At 43.1% G+C, this 24,456-nt stretch overlaps 2 protein-coding genes across 2 annotated transcripts in view; both read right to left on the reverse strand.

The window, feature by feature from the left end:
- Nucleotides 1-30: 30 nt before the first annotated feature.
- traf1 (TNF receptor-associated factor 1) lies at nucleotides 31-6,924 on the reverse strand. Its single transcript, XM_077004125.1, has 10 exons — nucleotides 6,716-6,924; nucleotides 6,503-6,584; nucleotides 5,485-5,583; nucleotides 3,988-4,149; nucleotides 3,316-3,375; nucleotides 3,009-3,077; nucleotides 2,429-2,854; nucleotides 900-1,077; nucleotides 488-636; nucleotides 31-310 (listed from the first exon to the last, which is right to left on the reverse strand). Exons 1-10 carry the CDS (start codon nucleotides 6,922-6,924, stop codon nucleotides 92-94), a joined length of 1,653 nt encoding a protein of 550 aa, XP_076860240.1. The 3' UTR covers nucleotides 31-91.
- Nucleotides 6,925-14,133: 7,209 nt separating this feature from the next.
- fibcd1a (fibrinogen C domain containing 1a) overlaps nucleotides 14,134-24,456 on the reverse strand; it is a 95,523-nt gene continuing 85,200 nt past the window's right edge. The window contains exon 7 of the mRNA XM_077004126.1: nucleotides 14,134-15,703. Coding sequence (XP_076860241.1) covers nucleotides 15,441-15,703 — 263 coding nt within the window. The 3' untranslated portion in view covers nucleotides 14,134-15,440. The remainder of the gene's footprint in view (nucleotides 15,704-24,456) is intronic.

Raw genomic sequence — 24,456 nt, forward strand, 5'->3', positions numbered from 1 at the left:
ATATATATATATATATATATATATGGGCAGGCCTAGATGTCAGGTCCAATCAGCCACTCCCACCAGCCACACCCACACTGCCCTCTTGTGTTCAGGAGGAAGAGTCCACCACACACTTGATAAACAGCATGTCATCCCTGCAGTAGGCATGCTTGGGAGAATGAAGCTTGGACAGAGGGAAGAACATGGGGCAGCCGCTGGCCACGTTCATGTCTGAGACGGGCCGCTTGAAGGAAGCGGACGAGAGGTCCGGCCGGAACGCGTCGATCACATGTTCACGCTGGTTCTGGTCAATGAGGAAGAACGTCACCTGGGAGAGGGAAGCCATCAAAAGACCCTCAGCAGAAGCTCATCATAAAACCAACTGTCACATCGTTCGGAACGGTAACTATTATGGGTCTGTAGCTGTGGTTGCCTGGATGTAAGGGAGAGATTTATGTGCACAGGTCATAGGTCACAGGTCACAGGTGTTCTGATCATGCTGTACCTTGTGCTTAAAGGGCCACGAAAGGAGTGGGTCGTATTCTCCTTTCATAATGACGAAGAAAAGAGACATGTGGGTGCCTTTCCCCACTCCATCTCCAAACAAGTACAGTCGCATGCACACTTTGAAGCCGTACCTGGATGTATAGAAAGCTGAACAACATAGACAAATCAGACAATGCAACCTCAGCTGCATTCTTCTCTACTACAGCGGATTTCAGCTAAACATCATGATGAAGATCTAAAGGACAGAAATATTCATCTTTAATTAATTCAAATTCTTAGATATTCCAGGAATTCAAGGAATTTCCTAAAATCATTGGAAGGATTGGATTGCCTCTCCTGCTGCTGTTAAGCACATGCATCATAGTCCTGCAGACAGGTGGAGAGGGTGGAGACAGGCGGAGGGGGCATACCTGGGGAGTACTGACTGCTCCTTTGCCCTTTGGCGGCTTCTTTCAACCTCTGACTGACATCGCAGATCTTCCAGAGGAACGTGCCGTCGTAGGAGACATCGTGCTGGGTGCTGATGCTCTGCTGTAACGAGGCGATGTGCGTGTCTTTCCTCATCAGCCTCTGCTGCTGCTCTGCAACCTGAAAACGGCATCAGATAAACGACCCTTTGGCCACCACCGTCACGGAGGGACCAGGTACGGTAACAGAGGGAGCGCCGAGACACTGAACCCCTCAGCAAGATCTGACCTCTGAGCCACTTCTCTCCTTTCATTGGATGGCAGGATTGCTATACGACTCTCAGTGCTGACGGTTGAATGGTTTTCCCTTGAAATGAAGGCATCTGTTTTATCACTGGATGCGCAGCCTTTAAAGGCGAAACGTGAGAACTGGGACAATCACGCCCGGCGACTCCATTCAGACATGACAACGTGCAGCCGAAAGCAGTGATAATGATGTGCCTTTATCATCTGACTGCTCACAGCCAGGAAGGGGACCAGCTCACATTCCGCCGCTGTGATATTGATGTTAGTCATAAAGTAGAATATCCCAGTGTATTCTGTATGTTGCTGAAATACAAATTCGACATCCAAGAAATGTCAAGGTACTCGAAAGATATCTTCAGTAAATGCACTTTGTGAAGGCAGTGTAGTAATTCCTGGGCATGGGGTTCACTTATCCCAGATTCAAAGTCAGGAGGCATACAGGGAACGTAAACATAATGAATTGATAAATTGGCTTGTCGGAAAAAAGATATGCAATAAGGCAGTGCCCCTAGAGGACTGGAGCAGTCCAAATGACTCGGCAGATAAAACTACCTGGATGATAATGCCAACTCTCGTTAGCTCCTAAATGTTAGCCACGTGTTGCTGGATCAACTCGCTTAAACTTGTTGATATACAGTATGTGACCTTGAAGATGTTGTGAGAAACTAAACACACACATTCACTTTTCTGTCCCTGTGTAACATTAGCTGCACGTCCACACAGCTCACCAAGATTCAGCTGGCTAGCTTGGCAGGATATTTGAAGATATTTGGTATAAATATCAAGGATGTTTATATAGTGACATTTGACTGCTGCAGAGGAGAAATGACTTACATATGGTGAAGTGCAATATCCATCTACCGCAATGGAGTTAGTTAGAAGTACAACCCACTATGACTGTGCCAGAAAATTGGTGTAGTGTTAGCAATAATGACCACAGTAAAATCTGTTAATTGGGCATGAAGAACACTGCGCTGTTAATATGAAGTACTTCAGTAATGGTTAGAACATCCTTAATATACGTTTAGCAGGAGATTAGAAGACACAATCCATATGGCATTCCTCAGGGGGGTGTTACCATGTTAGATTGTGATTTAAGCTTAAAAATAACACTATTTTTGCTAGACATAAATCAACAAGCTCATAAAACATGCTTTGTTAGCACTAATCAATTTTACCTCGAAGCAAGTTTTGCTGTGATACATTTTCCTCATAAAGGGACATACCACGGTCTCCAAGTGCTCCACGATCTGCATGCTTCTGTTGTTATCACTCTCCAGGGCCACAACGGAGAGCTGGGTCTTCTCTACCTCTCGGTTGAGGGCCGAGATGATGTTCTCCATGATCTGCAGTCTCTGCTGCAGTGCGTGGAGCTGCCGGCCCACCTCCAGCTCGGCGTGGTCGTCGTGAAGACTGAGGGCCTTGTCATTCACTCCGCCGTCCCCTCCGTCCGAGTCCAACTCCCCGGGGCACTGTGAGGCGTGGGAGGCCGGGCCCTCGTCCGCGAGGAGCACACCCAGGCCCGGGTACTGGACGCTCCTCTCTGGCAGTGACTGCGCTGGAGGTTGGAGGTCCTGGAAGGCCCCCAGAAGCAGCTGGAGGTGGCAGACGGGACTACAGGTCTCATGCTCCTGCACCTTCTCCGTGTTTCCCTGCGTGAGTGGACATCACTGGTTATCTCTCTTATCAGGTCAGCTCCTTCATAATTTCATATACAGCGTTAAAAGTTTTTTTTGTCCCTCATAGCAGTAATAAATATCGACAATGGCTTTGTAGTGACGCAACAATTTAATTAAAGAGGCTTACCTTAAATGTGCATCCAACTTCGGAGAAGATACACGGCTCTTTCCGCTTCGAGCTTGCATGCTTATTATCCTAATAACATAAATAAATATATAAATCAGGCCTGATGAATATGTTGTGCCTGCAGCCACAAGCACACACCCAAAGGAACACACGCAGAGAACAGCAGCAGAAACAAATACTCCATGCAAAAGCTGTTTCATAAATGATCCGCCTTTAGGAATAAAAGCCAGAGCTGTTTTATATTTTTCACCAAGTTTCAGGTTTTCTACTTAATTAATGCACTTTATTTAGTTGTTTATTTACTTGCCTTCTGACGTTTCTCTACTTTTGCCGGCTTCTTGTCACTTGCATCAACACACAAATGCTTCTGTGACAGGAAATTGATTTAAAATACAAATTAATCATTTGATTTAATAAAATTGAATATTCTGCTCCAAAATACTGCCTTTAAAAAATTTGACATCAGCAGTGACTCACACATAAAATGTTTGCAGTTTAAGGTCTTATTCTTTTTTAGAAATTTTCCCATAACTCTGTCTTAATGTTATGACATCTTTATGCAACAATAACCCCATTGTGTTTAGGGAATTTATTTAGATTTTCCACAACCCCCCTGTGTTGTGGTCCACGGGGGCTTCACCAAGGACAAACTGTCTCTCCCTCTTCCAAACTACTCTTGAAAAATGGCTCCCAATGTAGCAATATGAGGTTGTACAGGCAAACTTCAGAGCTTTAAAACCCGTTTTTGTGACCATTACAGAAAATACTGATCAACACATTTATCTAATACAAAAGTACAACCAACATCACCTTGTAACATGTGTATTTAAAACACAATATATGCATATAATGTACAAGCAGAGGAAAATATGTTTTGCTTTGTCTGCGTATGTGTGTGTATGATTGTGAACAGAAAGAGACCAAGAAATGTTTTAAACACAATGCTGTTGTTTTTTCTGATGCCAGGTACTCGTCATACCTGGCGTTCTGCAGGGGTCATAGTGCACGAGCATGATTGACATGTGATCTTATTGTTGGGGCAGCCTTTCTCCAGATGGGTGGCCAGCGTTTTCCGCAATACCATCAAGCCACAGCCGATATTGCAGGGGATCAGGGCAAACTCGCACTGACTCTGGTGTTCCTAGCAGACGTTAAAAAGCTTCAGTCAGCACATTTTAGCAACAAGGTTTTTAATAGCAGACATATGTCATGTTTTTACTGACGTCCTTGTCCCACTGTCACATGCTGACATCATTACTGACACTGCCGTGTTGTTTTATAATATGTTGTATGGGATATTAAGTGATACTCTAACTAAGATTTTTTTTAACCAATATCTTCTAGAATAATGTAAATTTTTCTTTGTAAAGAAAAGTAGGTCCGTATGACTACATCTATTTCCAAAGCTATAAGAACACTTCAGGGGGGAAGTTTAACATTTTAGAAAGCTTTCTTAGGACTCTAGGGCATAAAACTACCATAAAACTGAAAAGAACTTTGTTAGTCAGACACTGTCAGAGTCAAAGAACTCTCAGGCAAAAGATGCCAACCTCAAAAGTTGAGAGCTATGAAGTTGGAAATGGCAATCCACAGTGAGAATGCTTACACTGAAGAAGGGCTCAAAGGCACTGTAGGAAGATGACTGTGGATCTTTTCCAAAATGAAAAGTAATCTTTCTCTGGCAGTTTGACTGAGGTTGAAATAGCTAATGCCTTACTGTGGAGTATCTCAGTGGTTGGACCGAGGTTGAAGTAACTACAGCTGTACTCTGGAGTATCTCATGGTTGCATTGTGAAGTGAAATGACCAGAAAATCTCTTTCCTTTGTCCAAAGCCCAGCCTGAGTTGGAAATTCGAGTACCAAAAAAAATCCACACTGGAAAGTCAGCATGCTACTGTGATCCCAAATAACTGATTACATAACACCAGAAGCATCTGAGAAAGAACATTTATTCTTTTCCGGGTAGGCTGTAAATTTTGTTTCTACAAATGACATCAAAAGACTCGCAGAAGGCAGCCACGAGCATTCCCTCCCAAAAACACAGACTGCTGAAGGGAAAGCCCTGTAACTTGTTACAAGCCACAGTGACAAATCTGAATACCAGAGGCATTCACCAGGAGAGAAAAAAAGATGAACACCAACAGAATCAGTAGTTGACATCAGTAGTTGACATCAGTAGTTCACATCATTAGTTGACATCTAGTTTCATTTGTTGTTTGTAAGCAATGTAGTCAAACTACCTTCATAATTCAACATGGTATCAATGTTTTTTTTTCCTAAAAACACCAGCAGGTATACTACAGACTATAAATGTGATATATTGTGTTTTCGTTCATGTCTTTATATAAAACAGTTTGTATTTTAACTCATGAATAATCGTTAAAGCCTTTCGCAGTCTTGTTTACCAGCGAGACTTCATGATCAACCTGTATAACCGTGTGGTTTCCATTTCGACTGTGTAATTGGTGGAAAGTACCTCAAAGTTCTTCAGTGTGCTCCTCCAGGGACAGCCCTGGTTCACACAGTGCACCTTCAGCTCCAGGATCTCTTTATTGATGGCAGCGTCGTTGAAGAACTGCACACACAAAACTGGGGAAATTACACCAACTTTCCCGGCCTGGTCCAAGACTCACAGTATTCTTGGTATAATCAAATCTGTGTCTAAATGAGTCCGGCCCAGTTCCTTCACAGGGCCGATCTGGGTTTTAAGCCAGAGTTACGGCTGATGAAGCATGTTCACCTGCTGCCGTTTGCCTCCATTTAAGGGCCTTAGTATACATTTAAAACAGAGTATCCGTGTCGCTCTACAACACAGCATGTGTGTTAAGATCAGTTCATTAGAGTATGGTAAAAAGGGAAATGTTGCACGAACAGCACAATTATGGGACACCCAGAGAGCTGGAGACATAGAAGCCCACCATGGTCTATCTTAAATACCCAAGAGGAGCAATTTCCCAGACAGGTTTTGGACTCGGCCAGACAATAAATGGTTGGTCTTCTGGGAAGATCCATCTATATAGACTAAGTTCAAGTTCCTAGGTGTCTAAAAAAACAGACCACAATTCACAACAGTCTTCCCGCATTTCACACACTTCTACTCTCTCCCATGTTGTGTGTGTGTGTGTGTGTGTGTGTGTGTGTGTGTGTGTGTGTGTGTGTGTGTGTATGATGAGACAGAGAGAGAGTGTGTGTGTGTGTGCGTGTGTGTGAGAGAGAGAGAGACTGCGTGTGAGTGTGTGTGTGTGTGTGTGTGTGTGTGTGTGTGAGAGAGAGAGAATGCGTGTGTGTGTGTGTTTTGGCAAAAACCAAATCTGCATTTGGTGTGATGTCATCCATCTAGTCTGATAAAGGGAAATAGTGGAAAAACTTTTATCTGTGACGACTTCCAGGGCATACTTTAAATACACACAAATCGGAGAGAGAGAGAGAGAGAGAGAGAGAGAGAGAGAAGCAAAAGCAAAACTATCACAGGTCTAGTAACTGGCTGTACGTACGCGGTCAAGCGTTAACATGCTCGTGTCACTCTCGCTGTTGGGGTCGTCTTTACACTTTGTACACACCAGGTCCTTGTTGTTTCTGGGGTTTTTTGGGGGGGGGAAACGAAGAAAGAATAACATGAGATACAAAATAATGAAACAATAAATAAATGTTATTTATCTTCATGTGGAAGACACATCTGGAAGGCCCAATAAAGAAAAACCCCTTACCTTATAAGCCAGTTGATGCAGGCCAGGCAGTAGCGGTGGCCACACACGGTCTGGTGCGCTTTATTCAACACGTTACTGCAGCTGCTACACAGGTACTTCTCCTTGGGGACGTCGTCACAGATGCTCCGAGGGAAGCCCGACGGATACTCGTTCTCACCCGGCGCGGACGAAACTACGCTTGGTGTGTCTACACCTGCCCCGGATGCCATGGTACTGCCAAGATAACGAGGAAGTCCTTCACAGTTCCCTAAAACAGTCAAATGGATTGATGACTGTGACTAATCCAGTGGGCTGAAACGCGTATATGAAGCACCAGCGACTCTTCAGGTACATTTTACAGCGGGGATCCCCCGTCTGAACGCGGAAATTACGAGATATTATATATGTATACACTCTGTTTCCTCAGAAGGAGGGCCAGAAGTTTAGCCTCTGTTTCTAGATTTTACATATTCCGTCGAATTAAATTAAATTCTCTCTCTCTCTCTCTCTCTCTCTCTCTCTCTCTCTCTCTCTCTCTCTCTCTCTCTCTCTCTCTCTCTCTCTCTCTCTCTCTCTCTCTCTCTCTCTCTCTCTCTCTCTCTCTCTCTCTCTCTCTCTCTCTCTCTCTCTCTCTCTCTCTTTACTTAGAACTTGGGTTCTTCATCATCACATCCGTTACAATGGAAAGTCCCAGTTGTAAAACAACGTGCTGCCCCGAAGTCCTCCATCGTTTCTTATTCTTTCAGATCATTGCAGCCTAAAACCACGTTGAACTACCTCTCCCATCAGCTATGTTCTTTCAATGTAGCAATAGTGTAAAGTAGCCTAGCTGTTGTTTCTCTCAGTGGATTTTTGGACACATGGGCAATATATCATTCACAAAGACTATTTAATAAGTTTTATTATTTATAAAGGCTCAATTCACAAATCCATCGAAAAGAAAAACGCACTGGAAACATCTGCATCTATAGAGTCATATATTATATTTTAACAGAAGTCACAGGTAAATGAAGTCGCCTGGCAAAACCGTCAGAAACCCCTGAGATAACGAGTTTTCACTCTCGGTGTTGTTCACACTTCAGCGACCCTTCACAGCATTAGTCAGGTGTTGCTGATGTAGCACAAACCGGGCAGAACTACGCCACCTACAGGTGGACAACAGACCTGCGCTTTAGAAGGTTCCCATTATACAACCCGGCAGATTCTTTGTTGGGGACGTGAATATTATCAAACTCCAATATAGCCAAACGTAACAACCTTTACTACAATAACAGAATAATATAAAATCCAAATCAAACAAAGGCTCAAATTAACTCAAAACATTTAGGGCAGACCTAGAATACAATTAGCTTGTTAGTTAAGCATAGTTGTATTTGTAAATAATATTTTCACTTCAAAATAAATAAGAGCAACCATAAATGTAGTGACAACGCAGTTGTGATGTGTTTTAGACCCAGTAACACACATACACTATTACTGTTATCCCAGGGCGTTCTCATCATAATGCACAACCTAAGACATTTGATGAAACACCCTGTTCTGGGCACCTTTTTGAATGCTAAATACCCCCCTAGTCTGTGACTATTAATATTTGTATAGAATTTCTTTATTATGGATTTTGCTTACATTTTATAATGCCTAATATGTGTATTATGGCATGTGTATAGATAAACACAAAGTGTTTCATATGTTATTAAATTTATAGCCCACCCTACTTTCATTTTCCAGAAATTTATTTCGATCATAGTTATAAATGCTGGAATACAATACAATACAAACAACACAATACAAACCCTCTTGTAATACAATCATACCCCAAATGTCTTGTGACTTCGTGTGTGTTGGTTTATTGGTTGTAGATTTTAATCATAACAGGTAACACTGTTATTTTTGTCTCTAAATGGGTATTCCACAAGATCTGTTTAAAACCCATTATGCATTTTTTGCATCATGAATTTAGTGAATCTTGTCCTCAGATTAACCCACTTCTTTGCCTTCTACACGTGCTTGTGTGTGTTGTAGGTATACAGGCTGTAGTACGCTATGTGCTGGACTACAGATGATTCAACAGGCCCCCCACACACCCAATACAAGTCCACAAGGTTTTATGAAGATGAAATGCACAATATGCTGATATTTGTTTCGTTTCATTTATTTGACAGTGTAAACACATCTGACGTAATAGCGAGAGACATTGGGCACAGATGTGAAATCAGTTATCCATATCGGTATTATAAATGATCAAAATCTATGAAAAGGGGTGTTGAAAATAGAGGAACAATGACAACTAAGAACTAGTAACTTAGTAACTTAGTAATTAGCACTGGGATCTTGGGTTCAACACCTATCTGAGTGGTTTCCTCCGGTGTCTCAGGTTTCCTCCCACAGTCCAAAAACATGGAGGTTAGGTAAATTGGTGTTCCCTGACAAATTCTGCCTGAGTGTGTTTCTTCATGTTCAATAAAAAACGTTATCTGAGTGTGTGTGCATGAATGTGTGTGTGTGTGTTTGTATGCCCAGTGGTGGCTGGTGCTCTGTCACTAGGGTCTGTCCTCTCTCCCCCCTTCCTGCACCCCATCCAGTCCCCCAGGGGGTGTGGCTTCAGTCCTCCAGGGGGTGTGGTTTCCAGTAGAGAGGACACTGTGTGTGATTGGCTGTCGCTTCTCATCGGTGTGTGATTGGTCATGTAGGACTTCTACCTGTGTTAAAATTGTAAAGCGACCTTGGGTATCTTGAAAGGCGCTATATAAATTCATTCATTCATTCGTTTGTTCATTCATTCATTCAAGAATTAGTAATCAGCAAATACTGCTTTAAAAAGGGTGGAGAGGTGGTGGGCAGGGAGTTTCAATGCCAGGATGAAGGGATTAATGACTCGAGTCAAACCATTCACCTCTATGGGGGCATTCTTCACCACAAATCAATTACTGGCTTATAGGAGACCAGGGCTATGCCTGCCTGTTTTTCATTAAAATGCAATCACAGCAGGGACCAGTGCATCAAAATTACTGTTGCAGGTGGGCGGTAAAGAGAGATCTCAAAGACCTCTTAAATCACCATGTAGGCATGCATAGCTAGTAATGGCTTTGCACATTGAGCCAGTGCTGTAGAGGCCTGACCCATGCTGCAGGCTATTGATTGTTCCGCACAGGTGGCCACGCACACATCAGGCCGGGAGGACGCCACATGGGGCCTGCACACACCACTGTGCCACAGCAGGGGTACAGAAGCCAAGCCTGGGTGTGCTGGTAGTAGAATGTGTGAAAGATAGTAGAATCTCACCTAACACCAACAGATTTGGCTATTTTCCACTGTGACAAAGCTACCGTTTAGAACAAAACAAATATCTTAATTTGTTCACTAAAATTTCATCTGCAATCAGTTATTCCATGTTTGTCATAGATTAAAAAAACCCTAATGGACAAGTAAGAATTGGTTAGGTGAACGGGGTGATCCAAAGGTTTTGACACCACTGCAAAATGCAGAAGTGATACATGTTGAGATGAGGGACTTCATGGTGGGCTGCATGTGGTGTGGTAGCTGTGGGTGAGGAACACCTGTCCTCCTGGTGTGGTAGCTGTGGGTGAGGAACACCTGTCCCCCTGGTGTGGTAGCTGTGGGTGAGGAACACCTGTCCCCCTGGTGTGGTAGCTGTGGGTGAGGAACACCTGTCCCCCTGGTGTGGTAGCTGTGGGTGAGGAACACCTGTCCCCCTGGTGTGGTAGCTGTGGGTGAGGAACACCTGTCCCCCTGGTGTGGTAGCTGTGGGTGAGGAACACCTGTCCCCCTGGTGTGGTGCATGAATAAACTGAACTCCTTAAAGTATGCTAACACGTACCTCCCATGCACACACTACACAGAGAGAACAGGACAGGATCAAAGTGGGAGAGAGCAAAACAATGCTTTGTCAAGCATTGAAGAGACTTATATGGTCAGTGAATGTGTGAATGTCATAGCGTCATATTATTTCAGAAGTCATCTGTCCTAAGGGATTTTATCATGGCAGGCAGTTGAGAAGTAACCTCGTTTTGTGGTACCAAGACAGAGTGTGAATAGGTCACTCATCTGATGACTCATTCTACAGAGTGCTTCCATGTGGGCTCTGTGCAAAACCACGTTAAACAACTGACATTATCCTCACACTGAAGATTCCTCATGCTGAAGAAGAACTGTCTTCCAGAACTCACAGAATATTCATGGCATCAATGTTTATGGGAAGGAATTTCCCAACAACTTGACTGCAATGATTCTGTGATATCAAAACTACAGAACAATGATCCAGTAATACTTATTCTTTATTTAATTACACATCAAACATCACGCTCACATTGAGAACTATTCTCTGACATTCCAAAACCAGAAAAATCACCACTGCTTATTATGCTAATGAGCTTCTGTTACACAATAACTTTTACTGTAAAATAATTTGCGTTATGATGTGATGGGACATTTTACCTGCTATCACGGTAATCGTCAGGGAGTTTCCAGAGCTACACAACACTTAGACAAGTTGAGCTCAGCCCTTTCCATTCTACTGACGACTAGCAAACATTACTCTTTTACTACAGCTACGTAAACACGTCGAATACTGTAAAGTTGGCCCTATTTCTTAAATTGTTCTCCCAGGGCAACGAGGCTGTGAGCACTCTTCTGTCAGATTGAGATATGACTCGTCGTTTGGAAGAAGGCTGTTGCTCTGACTCCAACCTGCTTTCATGCCTATATGAATGTTTCATGCCTGCATACTTTTAATGAGCTCTGGCGGTCCGTAGCCGTCCTTACGGCAGAGATGAAAAACATTTGCCATGGTTTCTTTTTCTGTCGTTGTTACTGTTGAGCACAGATACATTTTTTTTCACATGAAAGACATGACTAAGATGCTCGCCAGGTCTTCAGTAAAAAGAGTGTTTTGTGTCATTGCCAGTAAAAACCTATTGACATCGTAAGAGAGCGAGAGACAGTGTGACATAGCATGAGACAGTGTGAGACTGGGTGAGACAGTGTATGCTCATGCATATGCCAAAAAAGCATTTTTCTTAATATCCTGTGCCTGGCCTGACTGGTAGGTCACCTGCCAATGAACTGACCCACTTGGCCACAATGAACTGACCCACTTGGCCACAATGAACTGACCCATGGCTGTTGAGCATCTAAGACTAATTCACAGATATGATTACCTTAGAGCAGTGGTTCTCAAACTTTTTACACAAAGTACCACCAACTGTCAAACGAAAAACCTCCACGTACCACCCCCCCCCCCCCCCAAAAAAAAAAAAAAAGAAAAAGCTGTTTGGCGAGTTTAAGTTGTTGACGGGGGGTTAGCGAACGTAAATTGTTACCGGGAGGATGTAAAATGGACACAAGATAAGTATTATATCGCGGTGGTTGGTGCCAGAGCGAACTAGTAACTCATTGAATCATAGATGTGGATCAGAGGTAAATAAACTAGATTTTTTTTGTCGGCGTGAGAAATCGGATGTGTGGCGTGTGAAGACGGTCAAATGCGTGTGTCTCACGCTCAATGCGTGAAAGTTGGCAACCCTGCTCATTACACACATATGTTATAATGTAGTTCTCCTGTAGTTCGTGTTGGTAGGGGTTTACAGCACAAAAAGTCTTCGTGCGACATGCCCTCATACTCATATCGCACGGAAACGAGCAAGTTGGCTAAATCTGCGACATCTATGGATTCATCTAACTGCAGTGAGAAGCATTTACTCATTTTAATTCTCTCGGTCAATGTTTGTCTGACGTTGTTCGCCATTTCATCAATTCTGCGAGTGACTGTGTCGTTTGAAAGATGCACCAGATCGAGCTGTTTAGCGACATTTTCTCCGCAAATAGAGTCATCCCTTTTAGTTTCTGAATTTCAGGACTTGTCATAATTCTGTTTTAATTAAAAAAATGTGTTGTGTAAAAAAAAAAAAAAAAAAAAAAACTCAAAGCATCTTTTATTTTCCGAGCTCATCTGGCATACCACCGCGGGGTGCTCTGCGTACCACCAGTGGTACGCGTACCACAGTTTGAGAACCACTGCCTTAGAGAAACACACGAGACAATTTGAAGGGAAATACTTTATAAATTCTTAATGTTTATTAAATATCACTCAAAGCACTGAACAGGACTCAGAACAAAAATGAAAAAAGAAAGAAAGAAAACAACGAAAATAGGAAAGAAAAACTAAGATGTTTGCTGTCAAGACAAGCAGAAAAGTCTGTTGGAACGAGCCTGTTACCTGTAGGGGAGCGCGTTGAATCCTGAATGACTGAAGTTCCTCTAAGACAAATCCTGGCACGGTTCACGTTGTTTCCTAATTCACAAAGGCCTAAGCCCCTCAAATATGCAGAGACGGTCAGAGTCAAGCAGCTGGTCTTAGAGAAGACTGAGGACATGCCGCAGAACGGAGCGGTGCAATCATCCCGCCATAAATGTATGGAGCAAAGATGTGGACAATTTCTCATCAGGGTCCACAGGATGGGTGCAGTTTCACGGATCTCCAGCAGGGGGATCCTGAGTTCAGAGAGTGACAAAGCCTAGTGTTTCACCAACACTCCCACACCTTCATTTTGCATTAAAAAAATGACCAGAAAGCCTCTAACATGCCCATTTGGCTTTTGTAGTAATTCAGCACCACAAGCGACTGCAGCTTTCTCTCGTGTTTATCAGTAAACCGAAGAGTGGGTCAGTAACGTGGAGTGGCCGTCGACAGCTGTATGCTCACTGTGAAATAGCCCAGATAATGAAATTAGCACTTCTATTGCCAGATAGAATATAGGAACACTTGTTACACAAAAAGCCCTCCACCAGTGTCTGAGGGGAATATTTTAGCTGTCAAACCAATTCCATTTATAGGGCATCATACATTGTCAAAATGATTTTACCAGCAATGACTGCTAGCTATGGCCCCAGGCTCTGCTTATTGAGAAAGTAAAATTGTCATAATCTTGATAAAAACTGTCAGCTTGCTTCAGTCCGTTACAGTTGATGGGTCACTGACAGTCATTTATTGGACTGTAATTCCAGGCTCCTTTGACAGTGAGTTAGGATTTCAGCACATAAATATTGACCTTTCACTGAATAACCAGACATTTCGTCTTTACATTTCAGTCTGTGACAAAGTGATGTGCCTGAAATGGCAGGGCTGCGACTGTGGGGGAAGCTGTTTCATTCTCACAATCACTTCTTACATTTCTTTTGTTCAGCAGAAACATAAAGTTGACACATTACTACAAAAACAGTTGTAGTTTTTTTTTTTTTTATAAAGTGCAGACACCTTCCACCTAACACAATAACCAATTTACAACTACAATGCAACACAGATAAAATAGCATATATATTTCTAAGACTTTAACCCCGTACTGTGTGCTCATAACTCATTCAGTGTTTAGTCCAAAACTCACCCAGTATGCACCCAATGATGGGTTTACTTTGATCAGATAGAGTTTGCAGCTTTATTTGGTTTTTATTCATTTTAGCACTGAGTTACAGAAATGCAAAAACTGACTTATAAATGAAACGGAGCGATATAACATGAATGAATTATGTGCAGTGAATGTGCATGAATGAATGCAGAAGTGTGCAGTGCAGTTTGCATGAAGGTTTATTCAAGGTAAACTCATGCCTGAACCCACCCCCTCCTCCTGATTGGAGGACACCTATGGGCAGCTTTGCCACGCCCCGCCCCCAAAAAGCACAGAAACATTTTTCAGTGACCTAATGGCAGTGTGGGGGGAAGTGATGGTTTCATTTTAAAAGTAAAGACAGCCGAACTGGGAAATCACCTAATAAATCAGAAACTTACCGACTTAGCAAATATGCTAATGAAATGCATTAGACACTGGATTAGGCTGGCTGTGCTCTGTTGGTTATCAGTAAACAAAATTATAGCAGTTTATTGACAGTATACAGTACACCTCTGACCACTAAACAGTAAAATGAATCAAATCACCTCACTGTCACCCTGGTTTAGCAAGAATAATTACAAAACTGGGGTGTCATGAATAATTCCAAAACAACATGACAAAACAAACCCTTCATGAACAGTGGACGTTGTGCGTCGGGCACACTGACACTCCTCCGATAAGCCCCTTGGTAATTGTGCTGTGCGTTTTATGGTACCGTTGAGTTGTCAAGAATGAAGAATTGTTCTGATTGGGCCCATTACTCTGAAAGTTGCCACGGCAATGGCCTTCCCTCACTGCAGGAGAGGCGGGTGGCAGAGGTGTGACCTGCTGCAGGTGCTTGACAAAGCACCGACTGAAAAGATGACAATAAAACAGAATAGAAAAATGTGCTTTCCATCCCCAAGACAAGCCGCTCTGGGAGAAGGGATGATTCTTTGTCTTCTGAAACAAAAGGCTACACATTTCTTTGCTAAATTCCAACATCTACTCAGTCTCTATTTTGTAAAGTTTTTTTTTTTTTTTTTTTTTAATCAACGATTACTTTTTGCTTAAAAGGACAATAATTTCATTATTTCATAATAATTATTCACAGAGGTGATCAGAAGAACGGAACTGATGTCTAATGTGTTGCAGGACTAACACTGCACAATGGGATGGATCAGGTTCGGACATCGAAAAAGAGGCTTGGAAACAAATCCACGCAAGAACAGGGGAGAACATTACAATTCCACACAGTCCTTGCGCATTTCCTGTGGGCAACGTCCCCAATTCTCCCCCACATAGTCTACGCACTCTCTTCTGTCTGGCTCCTCCCACTGCCCCCCCCACCCCTCCCCCACCAGTTACTTGTTGTCTTCACGCGTGGGCCGGACCTTCATCTCGGTGAACTTGAGTGAGTACTGCCAGCCAGTCCAGGAGGACCACTCGATGCCGTCGGCGTAGGACGTGTGCTGGCCGCGCAGGTACTGCCCGTTCAGGTTGGACGTGTGGCAGTTGCGGTACCACCAGGCGCCGTGGTAGAAGGAGGCACAGTTGTTCTCTGAGTGGTCATTGTCCTTGTCCTTGGTGGTGAATTTCATACCATTGTGCTTTAGCAGTGAGTCACCTGAAACATCAGAGAGAGGGAGGGAGGGAGGGAGGGATGATAGAAAGAGTGGGGATGGGGCAAAGGGAAAGAGGGAGAGAATAAGAGAGACAGAGAATGAGAGAAAGGATTAGTGTGTGGGACAGCTACATAAGGTAGGGAAGAAAAAAGCTTGAAAAGATGTGAGCAAAACAGAAGCAAGTAACTGAATCACTAGGTCTCATTACATTATGCGTCCAAACATCTGCGAATAAGTGACACTGATTCAGCAGTTTAAACTGTGCTTAGTGCAGTTCAGTACTCAGTACAGTTCAGTACTCAGTACTCAGCATAATTCTCCATAAAACCAGTCATAATTCTTATATGATCTTTGTTATGTGCTGTTTGATAAAACATTGTTAATTAGTTCATTAGTGTTTAAAAATGCATAGATGTGACTATGATTAAGTGATTAAATCAGCAAGAATGGTAGGATAGAAAATAGAAGTGTCCAAGTGAAGCTTGTGCATAGAGGAGAGGAGAGGAGAGGAGAGGGGAGGAGAGGAGAAGAGAGGAGAGGGGAGGAGAGGAGAAGAGAATATATGAGGAGAAGAGAGGAGAGGGCAGGAGAGGGGAGGAGAAGAAAAGAGGAGAGAAGAAGAGAGGGGAGGAGAGGTGAAGAAAAGAGGAGAAGAGAGGAGAGGAGAAAAAAGAGAAGAGGGGAGAAGAGAGAAGAGGAGAGGAGAAGAGAGGGGAGGAGAAGAGAGGAGAGGAGAAGACAGGGGAAGAGAGGAGAAGAGAAGAAAAGAGGGGAGGAGAAGAGAGTAGAGGAGAGAAGAAGAAAGTGCCGGAAGAAGCAATGCGGTTTAATGTGCAAATGTTAAGCTGCATGACGGACCGCATGGCTTGTGAGCGTAATCCTGCTGAGCATTCAGGCTAATCTAATCCCAGCTCTGCCTCCACACTGGCAGCCTCCGATCACCCAGGGCTGCACTGATGAGATCAGCCGTTATTGCCGGCGTTATGGTGAAGGCCCTCCTCACGTTTCTACAGATTCAGACCCCATTCTCCAGCATGGACACCACGAGCCTCCTCATTCCAACTAAGAACATCCTGTTTAAGTCATTATGTCACATCATAAAGTGGAGTTACGTGTCATAAATTTGTTTTTAGGTTCCTCATGGATTTATCATGGAATTCCATGACGTGACAAATGACCAAAAATAATGGCCCAACAATAAGCACAAGTACTGAGAGCTATAGAGCATAACTGAGTTTCATTAAATACACAGGTAACGAGAGGGGGACTCGCCACCTCCTGCTGGAAATACGGCACCTTCTCCCAGAGTGAACACGCAGTGAACATTCAACTCCAATGGAAAATTTCCAAGTAAGTGGTATTCTGATGGGGTTGTGAATAAAAACCCATATTCCAAGACAGTGGATGTGCACTTCATGGTTATGACTCACCAAATCTCATATCAACACCAGTGGTGAAGTAAAACGCAGAACCTGTTAATCACCTTGTTTCAGTCCCAGGTGTTTCAGCACAGTCACCCATCCCTGCTGTTATGGCTACTGCCTCCTGCCCTTAAGTCTGGAGAGAGGCTATCACTAGGATGCCTCAGGTGATATATTAGCGGGAAATGAGACATGGAAGGAAGAAAGTGCTCTTTAAGTCGATGTATCTTTTAGTGGAGCTCTCTGTCAAACTCCTTCTGGAATACATCAAACTTTTGGTACGCATTCAGGAGTCAGAGCTTCTCAAAGCATGAGAAATCTTTGACCATGAGCAAATTGACACTCGGTCCATCACTTTCCTAAAACATGTCTTAGCAGAGCTGCAGAACCCAAAAGGCCGGGCAAGGCATGTCTGTGTGAATGTTCGCCGCATATTCAAATATCAAACGTCTTGGGACACACCCATCCATCCATGGAAGCAATACAAGTCATTAGACATGTGTGTGAATTCATAAACAGGCTTGCGGTGAATACATTAGATCATCAGAGGAGAATTATGCATGCTGGCACTCCGACGAGCATTGTTACAAAATCGTCACATGGTTGTGTATAATTTCATTCCTCTATTTCTGGCCTACCTAATGGCAGGAGAAAACAGTTAGGCATGGCAGCAAAACTGTCATTAGCACAAGCTTTGAGGTTGGGAGAGTCGAGGCACTTTAGATTTAAGCTCCGAAAAGGCTGTGGAGGCTGTGAAATCCCATCTCAGGTAATTATGCTTCTTCTAAAGCACCTCTCCGCCACTCTCTCCACTCACGCGTCATGAGTCGCTCATTAATGAGCACATCATTAGCGCGCGCAAGAACACTGCACTGCTTGCAATGGATTACAACGCAAGGATCATGTTGCACCAGAACACTGTTTGATGTACAACAAGAGACTCGAGCTGTGCAGACAAAAGGTGCTTATTATCAGCCTTGATATCGCTGAATAATGGACAAATTACAGGAACTTGAAGGGAGTCAGTCTAGTGGAATTAATGCACAGATGCAGTGTGGTGTCATTCATGCCCCATGCATGTCTTACTCAGAGCTGCTCAACTGCACCGCTGCCACATTCTATTGCCTCAGGCAGTGGCTGATGCCTGGTTGTCCCACACACAATTACCCACGCACAGGAACGGCCTTCCAGGAAGCCTTGGGGGATTATGGGGGAATGAGTCCTCAAAGCTCCTATACATTGATTTTAAACCGTCTGCCATTGGCAATAGTTCACAGCCCCAGCAGGTTTAATCTCAATCTCCTGTTGAAACTTTTTTCATTTCAGTGATTGGGGGGGGGGGGGGGGGGGGGAGCTCTGCAGAATGATCCTCGTTCGATGGACTATTATTTAAATAGCTGAGGATTCAGAGTTTTCTCCATAAAATAAGCACAGTATGACAGTTCAGGGAATGCCGATTGTTTGTTTGTCATTTGGCTTGCACTGTGTTAGAAGTAATAGTGGCAGAAACCCTATTTCAAGAATGTGTTAAGCACTTAATTTTCACTGGGAAAACCTCACTAAAACAATACAACCGACTAAAATAAGTTCTCAGTCTTATATTTGGTAATTAAACAATTCAGAGTTTTCACAGGTGTTGAACCAGGAAGCAGTTCTGCTTTTTTTTCTTTTTCTTGTTTTCAGTTCCTGTTGTCGTGGAATGCTTTGGGTCCTACTGCTAAACAAGGCATCCCGTTGATATGACTAAATGGTAGTTTTATGATATTTCTAATCTAATACATTTTATAATTCAACAGGTCTGTGAAAAAGGTAAATATCTGGTGTTCTAATTACTGTAATTTCATGGAAATGTACATTTCCAATGTAATCAGTGTGAAATCCATTTAACTATGTGATCTGATAGTGTTGGCATGTTTCCTCTAGACAGCTACATGCCAGCATCTATTTGTGTAATTTCCAACCACCTCTGAGTCTCGTTTATTTAACAATGCACCATGCATACCATCGGTGGTGTACTTATATATTGCAGCAAATGTGAGATTTGGAAAGATCTCAACAGACATGGCATAGGAATATGAGACTATGTTGAGATTTCAATAGAAAATGTTGATGATTACGTGTCAAACACCTATAATAAATTTAAAAGATTAATTCTCGATAGAACAAGTCTTGAATTCTTCATTCTAGACAGATCATTAACGGTAGCAAGCATCTTTGACAAACTATGTGATGGGTAAAGCAACACACAAACATATTCCTTGAACTAACCAGAGTCCAAAACACTTTTCACCTGACTTGGACAAATCACAGCATATTACACAGCATCACAGTAGATGAAAAGGTTAAGCCAGGAACTCAAAGACCCATATTTTGATGGTTGAAGGTATAAAAAGACAAAATGTTTGGAGAAGGAATCATTAAAGTGGTTATTTTCCACAACTCCTACAATTTTCTTCTGGATCAATAAATTGTTATCTTAATGAAGGAGCAGAAAAGAAGAAGGCCGCACCTGAGATGCAACAGTGTGTAGACTTACGACACAGTAGTAATGGGAGAAAGACACCAGGAAAGACAACGTTCTGCATTAGGTGTTCTACAGAAGATGGGTGCCAAGAAACGTTTTTTTGGCTGATTGACCTAGCTAGGTCAAAAATTCTTACAATTCTGTGGTTACTGCCATTTTCAAAAAGTTCAATGTACATTTTCCAGATGTAACGGCGACGCGCAGGCTGAGTGACGAGGCACACACACGTATTTATTTATTTAGTAACCAAGTGGTGTAGGTAGCGCACATTAACATACAGACACATACGGTGTCAGACTCAGACAAAGACGAGCATGGGACACTGTGTAAGTGCACATTAAATAGACGTACTACACGATAACCGCAATGCTTTCTGTGGTGTCCACAGCAGTCTTCACGATGGTGTCCCTGGGTGACACTCACTGCCTCAGCTTCAAGTCCAAGCATACTTAAGACTATCTGAATTGTGCATCGCCCAGTTGAGAATTTGCTATCTTACTGATTATGCCCAGATGTTCTCTTCTAATATTGACCAACTACTTGGCTAGCTACTGGAGGTTTCCCAGTAAGTGGTGAGTTCTTGATCATTTGACTCATGCATGGAGACAGGTGTGGCTTGCCAAGGCTGTGTCAAACACAGGCCGGCACCAGGAAGGCTTACATCAGAGCAGTCAAACAGGGGATACAATGACCTCTGACCCCATGGTTCCACAATGATCCACTGCTACAGACTACAGTTTTGCCACCGGTCCCGAAGAGATATCTGTGTAAGGTCTGAGACCCACTCCAAGCCTTCTTCTTCTGAACAGTGAGTTTCATTCAATCAGTTTTAGGCTGTTTAAGAAGCACCTGCCGTTTTGGATATTACATATGGTTACATACATACGGTTACATACATACGGTTCTTTTGGATGTAGTGGCAACAGAGTGTCTACTTCTATGCTCCTGTTGCCTTGGGGCAAAAATGTTTCCTGAGGTTCATCTCCTAAGGCGAAGCAAACCAGCTTATTATTATTCATCCTTGTGGACCTTAACTTGGCCCTTGTGTTTCCATTCAGAACATTCAGGCTGTTCTGACACTACTTCCCGCTATAGGTATGAAAATACGTCCATACTAAGATAACTGGATTCTGTGCAGACCATCTCATGACTATGCGTTGTCTGACATACAGACTCTACGCAGTCCACTTGGTCTGTTATGACAGGTGCCATTCCATATTTGCTTTAAACATCTTTGGCTACATTCATCTTGACATCTACACAAATTTATATAAATCACCGGACAGTGTGCATAAAGATGCCTGAATTCATTCACCAGCAAAATCACTGTGTGATTTCTAGGGGACAAAACCTGCCATCGTTGGCTAACCAACCAACCACTGAAGTGGGCATATACCCCAAGTTAACCTTGCTACATACAGTTCATGTGCCTGGCCACTGCAATCAAGAATCCAGTGCACTTTCATGTCATCAGATTTATCAGGGGATCTGGAAGCCAGAAACAGTCTAGATAAATGAAAGCAAACTTGGAAGAGGGGAGGTAGACCTACTTGTAGCGATGCAGACCTACTTGTGGATGCTCTGTAAACTCACTGCCCTCTCTGGTTTGACCTGAGAGAGGTGGGGAGGAGTCTGCAATGAACACGCCTCCCCTCCACTCCTACACCAGCAACACGGCTTTGGGTTTTTGTTGTCCCAAAAGAGATTTAGGTTTTCTGATTCCTGATTCAATTGTTATTTTCATGCAGCTGTGCCTGGCAAATGAGGCTTTGAAGCTGTCATGGGACCCCTCCACCTCTCTCAGTCATTGGGGTGGACATCAAGTGGCTATCATCCATCCATCCATACAGCTGCTTAATCCCGCTACTCGGGGTCATTTATAACAATATTCTTACTGCTAAATACAACTGCTAGAACCTTCTGTCAAATCCCCATGCATTAGTTGGAAACCTGTTGATTACAAGTTTGACATTCATTCCTAAAGATCTGTCTTCTCAATTTGTCAGTCAACATTGTTGTCTGCCTCTTCTGGTTGGGGTGACACCAAACGTTCATTACTGTGTTCAGTCCAGCGACTAGACTTCTCCTTGTCTGATATATATTAGGTACACCTTGCTAGTACTGGGTTGGACCCCCTTTTGCCTTTAGAACTGCCTTAATCCTTCATGGAATAGATTCAACAAGGTACTGGAAACATTCCTCAGAGAGTCTGGTCCATATTGACATGATAGCATCACATAGTTGCTACAGATTTGTCAGCTGCACATGCATGATGCAAATCTCCCATCCCACCACATCCCAAAGGTGCTCTGTTGGATTGAGATCTGGTGACTGTGGAGGCCATTCGAGTACAGTGAACTCACTGTTGTATCCAAGAAACCAGTCTGAGATGATTCACGCTTTATGACATGGTGTGTTATACTGCTGGAAGTAGCCATCAGAAGATGGCTACACTGTGGTCATAAAGGTATGGACATAGTCAGCAACAATACTCAGGTAGGCTGTGGCATTGATACAAGGCTCAATTGATACTAATAGGCCCAAAGTGTGCCAGGAAAATATCTCCCACACCATTGCACCACCACCAGCAGCCTGAACTGTTGATACAAGTCAGGATGAATCCATGCTTTCATGTTGTTAACGCCAAATTCTGACCCTACCATCTGAATGTCGCAGCAGAAATCGAGACTCATCAGGCCAGGCAACGTTTTTCCAATCTTCTATTGTCCAATTTTGGTGAGCCTGTGTGAATTGTAGCCTCAGATTCCTGTTCTTAGCTGACAGTCTTCTGCTGCTGTAGCCCATCCACCTCAAGGTTCGACGTGTTGTGCATTCAGAGATGCTCCTCTGCATACCTCGGTTGTAACGACTGGTTATTTGAGTTACTGTTGCTGTTCTATCAGCTCGAACTAGTCTGGCCATTCTCCTCTGACCTCTGATCAACAAGGCATTTGCGGCGACAGAACTGCTGCTCACTGGATATTTTCTCTTTTTCGAACCATTCTCTGTGAACCCTAGAGATGGTTGTGCGCGAAAATCCCAGTAGATCAGTAGTTTCTGAAATACTCAGACCAGCACGTCTGGCACCAACAAACATGCCACGTTCAGAGTCACTTAAATGACGTTTCTTCCCCATTCTGATGCTCAGTTTCAATTGCATCAGATCATCATGGCCATGTCTACATGCCTAAATGCATTGAGTTGCTGCCATGTGATTCGCGGATTCGACATTTGTGTTAATGAAGAGTTGGACCTGTGTACCTAATAAAGTGGCCGGTATGCACAGTATATATACATACACTATATTGCCAAAAGTATTCGCTCACCTTCCTTGACTCACATATGAGCTTAAGTGACATCCCATTGCTAATCCATAGGGTTCAATATGACATTGGTCCACCCAGCTAGGTTAGCTTCAACTCTTCTGGGAAGGCTGTCCACAAGGTTTAGGAGTGTGTTTATATGTGTTTTTGACCATTCTTCCAGAAGTGCATTTGTGAGGCCACATACTGATGTTGGAGGAGAAGGCCTGTCTCTCAGTCTCCGCTTCAATTCATCTCAAAGGTGTTCTATCAGGTTGAGAGGACTCTGTGCAAGCCAGTCAAGTTTATCCACACCAGACTCTGCCATCCATGTCTTTATGGACCTTGCTTTATGTACTGGTGGTCATGTTGGAAGAAGAAAGGGCCAGCTCCAAACTGTTCCCACAAACTTGTCCAAAAAATGTCTTGGTATGCTGAAGCATTCATAGCTCCTTTCATTGGAACCAAGGGGCCAAACCCAGCTCCTGAAAAACAACCCCACACATTTACATTTACAGCATTTAGCAGATGCTCTTATCCAGAGCGATTTATAAAGTGCTTTGCATCTGATCACAGAATTCATCCTAGGTAATAATATGGATGGGCCAGAATTCAAGATACCCTTGAGTCAGACTACTACTAAACTACAGGAGTCAGTATCATTATTACCTAGTGTTTTGCAAGTTAGACGTTTGCCAAGAAGCACAAATAACCATAGACAGACATACAATTTAAGAACAACGGCAAGTGGTATCTGCCGAGTTAGTGCTCTGTTAAGAACTCAACTCAAACAGGTGATCAAACAGGTGATCCCACACCATAATCCCCCCTCCACCAAACTTTAGACATGGCACAATACAGTCAGCCAAGTACTCCTGGCAACCACCAAACCCAGACTCGTCCTTCAGATTGCCAGATGGAGAAGCGCGATTTGTCACTCCAGAGAACGCACCTCCACTGCTCTAGAGTCCAGTAGCGGCGTGCTTCACACCACTGCATCTGACGCTTTGCATTGCACTTGGTGATGTATGTGGCTCTCTGCGGACTGTTCTTGAGCTAATCTGAAGGCCACATGAAGTTTGGATGTCTGTAGTGATTGACTCTGCAGAAAGTTGGTGACCTCTTCGTACTATGCGTTTCAGCACACACACACACACATATATATATATATATATATATATATATATATATATATATATATATATATATATATATATCTGTGCAGAAAGATTGTGTTTATTTATTATTAATTTCTTATTCCTTATTAAAAACAATTTCTACATATACGAGTGTCTGCCAAATGCTGTAAAGGTAATGTCTTGTGAGATCAGAGTAGACCATGTACAGATGTGCAGTGGATGTAACATCATGGTTCTGATTTAGCCGACTTTCCAAGGAGCTCAAAGCTCAAATTTTCACTACAGAGCGAGTGCTACACTAAACACTCTTTCTCTCATTTAACACAATCTTAACACTGATACTTCTGGGAAATGTCACTGCACATTACT

Source organism: Brachyhypopomus gauderio, chromosome 4 (assembly GCF_052324685.1).
Source record: "Brachyhypopomus gauderio isolate BG-103 chromosome 4, BGAUD_0.2, whole genome shotgun sequence".
Lineage (NCBI taxonomy): Eukaryota > Metazoa > Chordata > Actinopteri > Gymnotiformes > Hypopomidae > Brachyhypopomus > Brachyhypopomus gauderio.

What these genes read in the sequence shown, in the direction of transcription:
- traf1 (XM_077004125.1), bottom strand. Translation starts at nt 6,924, where the DNA reads ATGGCATCCGGGGCAGGTGTAGACACACCAAGCGTAGTTTCGTCCGCG. An exon ending in GCACACTGAAGAACTTTGAG is followed by an intron (nt 4,150 to 5,484) that starts GTACTTTCCACC and finishes AACGTCTGCTAG; the next exon opens with GAACACCAGAGTCAGTGCGA. An exon ending in TGGAGCACTTGGAGACCGTG is followed by an intron (nt 1,078 to 2,428) that starts GTATGTCCCTTT and finishes TGCCGTTTTCAG; the next exon opens with GTTGCAGAGCAGCAGCAGAG.